Here is a 3,640-nt window from a genome sequence, read left to right as displayed (position 1 = left end):
CGACTGCTGAGTTCCCTCCTGCTTGTGGCCCTTGGTAAGCCCTCAGCTTGTCCCATGTCTCCTTGCTGCATCAACCTGGGAGCCCCTGAAATATGACAGACCCTCACTCCTTCCCCCCATGGGTGACACCGCATACCTGCTTCTACAGAAGGTCTCAGCTTCAACTAGGACAGGACTGTAGGGCCTTGAGCTTGTTTCATGGCCAGGAGTGGAGGAGACAGGCAAGCTGCGGATGAAACAGCTCAGAAAAACTGGGAGCCCATGGGGTAAGACTTCTCGAGGTGACAATTGACGGCCTCCTGATTTAAGGTCTGAGCTCTGAGGTTTGATGGCTCCAACTCAAATTTTCAGTCTTCTGTGACACAGCCCACAAAGCGTCCCTTGGTGGACCATATGGTACCTGATGGCATTTTCTAAGTGTCTACTATGTCTGGCAGTCAATGGTCGGGNGGGTTGTTTTTCTTCTATGACCCCAGGTAAGTCAGTGTAGTTTGGAGTCAATGGGGGCAATGACCTTTAAAGTAACACAGCTCATTCTGAGTAAGTGGCCGAGTTTCAGTTCAAATCCAGCTGTGTCACTCTAACATGCACTTCATAGGTCACCTTAAAACATGTTTTTTTGTTTTTTGTTTGTTTGTTTGTTTTTAGAAACTCTCATGTTATAGCTCAGCCTGCCTTTCCTTGAATTCCTAGCAATCCCACTGCCTCCCTCTCTCTAGACCACAGGCATGAGCTAGCATGTCACTTTTAGCGGTCGTTTTTATTTTCTTTTATTACATGTATTTATTTGTGAGGGACTCTATGGTGTTACAGAGCCTGTGTGGAGACCAGAGGACAACTTGCAGGGGTCAATTCTCTCTTTTGGGGTTCCAGGGATAAAAAGATTTCACTCAGTTAGGGCAGGCTTCCCTCATACCAGTGGCTGATCCTTCGGGCTCAGGTCCCCAATGCTGGGATCACAGCCATTATGCCCAGCATTGTAGTTCCAGAGTTTGGGGGCTCCCTGAGTACCAGACTCAGTCCCAAGTCTTCAGTCCTTGAGCTAAGAGAGACCCAGCCCTCCTCTGACTCTGGGATGTCCCGTTGTAGGTTAAATGCATAGATGCTAGTTCATACCTGGCTAGGGACGTCTAGAGAGGGGACGGGCTCACCTAAGATCACAAAACCTGTTCTTTTGCTTTATTCCTCCTCTTCCTCCTCTTCCTCTTCTTGTTTATTTTTTTTTATTTTTATTATTTATTTATTTATTTATTTTGGTTTTTCAAGACAGGAATTCTCTGTGTAGCCCAGGTTGTCCTGGAACACACTTTGTAGACCAGGCTGGCCTCAAACTCATAAATCTGCCTGCCTCTGCCTCCCGAGTGCTGGGATTAAAGTCATGAGCCACCACGCTCAGCCTCTTCCTCTTCTTTATCCTCCTCCTTTCCCCCTTCTTCCTCCTCTTCCTCTTCCTCTTCCTCCTCTTTTGATTTTTCCCTTTCTTTTTAGACAGGACCCCTCTGTGTAGCATTGGCTGATCTGGAATTCAGCATATAGGTCAAGCTGGCCTTGAATTTACAGAATTCAGCCTGCCTCTACCTCCAAGTGCACCATGCTCAAACCCTAGTGCCCCACCCCCCACCCCCTTCCTTCTGAGGACACTCTGGCTGACTGGCTTCTCTATTGTCACCTCTAGCCTCAGGCTGTGGCCAGCCTTCCTACAACCCCTCAGGACGAGTCGTCAATGGTGAGGAAGCTGTTCCCCACAGCTGGCCCTGGCAGGTAAGAGTGACAGCAGCTGCCCCTGCCCCACTTCTACTATGGGCTCTGAACCCCAGGTCTGGTGACATGGCAGTCTGCCTTGATGCTTGTGGGAAAGTGACAGAGTCCTTGAAGAGCTGCATAGTGTATGCACTGCACATTTCAGAGGGCGAAATTTTTTTCCCCTTGCAAACAGAACCTTCTGGAGCTGGACAGCACATAGCCTGTGAAGCCCCTGGTGGAACCCCATGGAGTTGGGTCTGGGCCACTCAAATGCTTTCTTTCTTTTTTTTTTTTTTTTTTTTTTTTTTTTTTTTTTTCTTTCTTTCTTTCTTTTATTCATTCATTTTTTTTTGTTTTTCAAGGCAGGGTTTCTCTGTACAGCCCTGGCTGTCCTGGAACTCACTTTGTAGACCAGGCTGGCCTCCAACTCAGAAATCTGCCCGGCTCATGCTTTCCTTCTTGACCACCAGGTCTCCCTTCAGTATGAGAAGGATGGGAGCTTCCACCATACCTGTGGCGGCACCCTCATTACCCCTGACTGGGTTCTGACCGCAGGCCACTGCATCTCGTGAGTTCCACGCCCTATGCTTGTCCCACTCACTATCGCTGCATGTGACCTGGGCAGCTGGGACAATAGGAGAGGAGTGAGGTTGGCTCCAGGCTCCTACTGACCTCCACTCTTCTGCAGGAACTCCCTTACCTACCAGGTGGTACTGGGGGAGCATGAACGTGGTGTGGAGGAGGGCTCAGAGCAGGTGATCCCCATCAACGCTGGAGACCTCTTTGTGCACCCTAAGTGGAGCTCCATATGTGTGAGCTGTGGGTGAGTGAAGTCTTGTTAGTGGAGTTGGGGGTTCCGTTCTGCAAGATGCCAAGCCACTAGAGAGCTTACTGCCAGGGTCAGCTGCCTGAGTCCAAGTGGCACGGGCTGTGGGTAGCTGCGATAACTAAAGAATGGTGACTTAAGGCTCTAGCACTTCTTGTCCAGAATCCCAGAATGAATCAGACACCAGTGAAGTGATTTAAGTGGTAGGTAGCTAGGCAGGTAAACTGAAGAGTAATAGTACCTATAGTGTGGTACCCAGGCAACCACATCTTCCTCCAGGGAGCTGTCAGAAGCGTGGGTTCTCAGATATCAGACTAGATCGTTGCATTGGGCAACACTGGGGTAGGGGGCAACTGTGACCCTGAGCCTTCCAGATGACATAGAGGGGTCACAGGGACTAGAAATGACCAAGGTCAGTGGGGGTAAAGTGGCTGTGAGGCTTCCCGGGGCAGCTCCACCTTAANAATGGATTTTGGAAAAGAGGTGTGATAACATGCACCTTTTATCTCAGCACAGGGAGGCTGAAGCAGGTGAATCTCTGTGGGTTACAGGCTAGCCCAGTCAACATAGGCTAGNCAGGGCTACATAGTAAGAACAACTCACGAAAACAAAGGATTTAGGAAGCGCCAGAGTGCAGCTGGATCGCGCAGTACCAGTGTAGCACGTGCAGAGCTCTGAGTTCAAGCCCCAGCACTACAAAACCAATCAGTAACCGGATTCAGAATTCAAGGACCAGTGGATTCCCAGAGCTGAAAATCCCTGGCGCAAAAGAGGTAGGTGCATGCTAGTGGACAGATTTCATGGGACTCCCCTTTCCCCCAGCAACGACATCGCCCTGGTCAAGCTCTCCAGAAGTGCCCAGCTGGGAGATAAGGTCCAGCTTGCCTGCCTCCCTCCTGCTGGTGAAATCCTACCCAACGGAGCACCCTGTTACATCAGTGGCTGGGGCCGGCTCTCCAGTAAGTGATGACCACAGAGACAGCGCCTGGGGCAAGTGAGGGTAGAGGGTCACAGCAGAAACCATCTCTTTTCAAAACATTTATTTATTTTNTATATCTGAGTACACTGTCA

The 3,640-nt window shown here is 49.9% G+C and overlaps 1 protein-coding gene across 1 annotated transcript in view; it reads left to right on the top strand.

Moving 5' to 3' along the window:
- Cela3b (chymotrypsin like elastase 3B) overlaps positions 1-3,640 on the top strand; it is a gene marked incomplete at its 5' end in the record, with an annotated part of 7,106 nt that continues 3,466 nt past the window's right edge. Inside the window, 5 exons of the mRNA XM_021201218.1 lie at positions 1-34; positions 1,676-1,761; positions 2,214-2,311; positions 2,432-2,566; positions 3,392-3,528. Of these exons, the coding sequence (XP_021056877.1) occupies positions 1-34; positions 1,676-1,761; positions 2,214-2,311; positions 2,432-2,566; positions 3,392-3,528 (490 nt within the window). The remainder of the gene's footprint in view (positions 35-1,675; positions 1,762-2,213; positions 2,312-2,431; positions 2,567-3,391; positions 3,529-3,640) is intronic.

The sequence above is a fragment of the Mus pahari genome, chromosome 6 (genome assembly GCF_900095145.1).
Source record: "Mus pahari chromosome 6, PAHARI_EIJ_v1.1, whole genome shotgun sequence".
Lineage (NCBI taxonomy): Eukaryota > Metazoa > Chordata > Mammalia > Rodentia > Muridae > Mus > Mus pahari.
The sequence above is the reverse complement of the archived record's forward strand: the minus strand, read 5'-3'. Positions and strand labels throughout refer to the sequence as shown.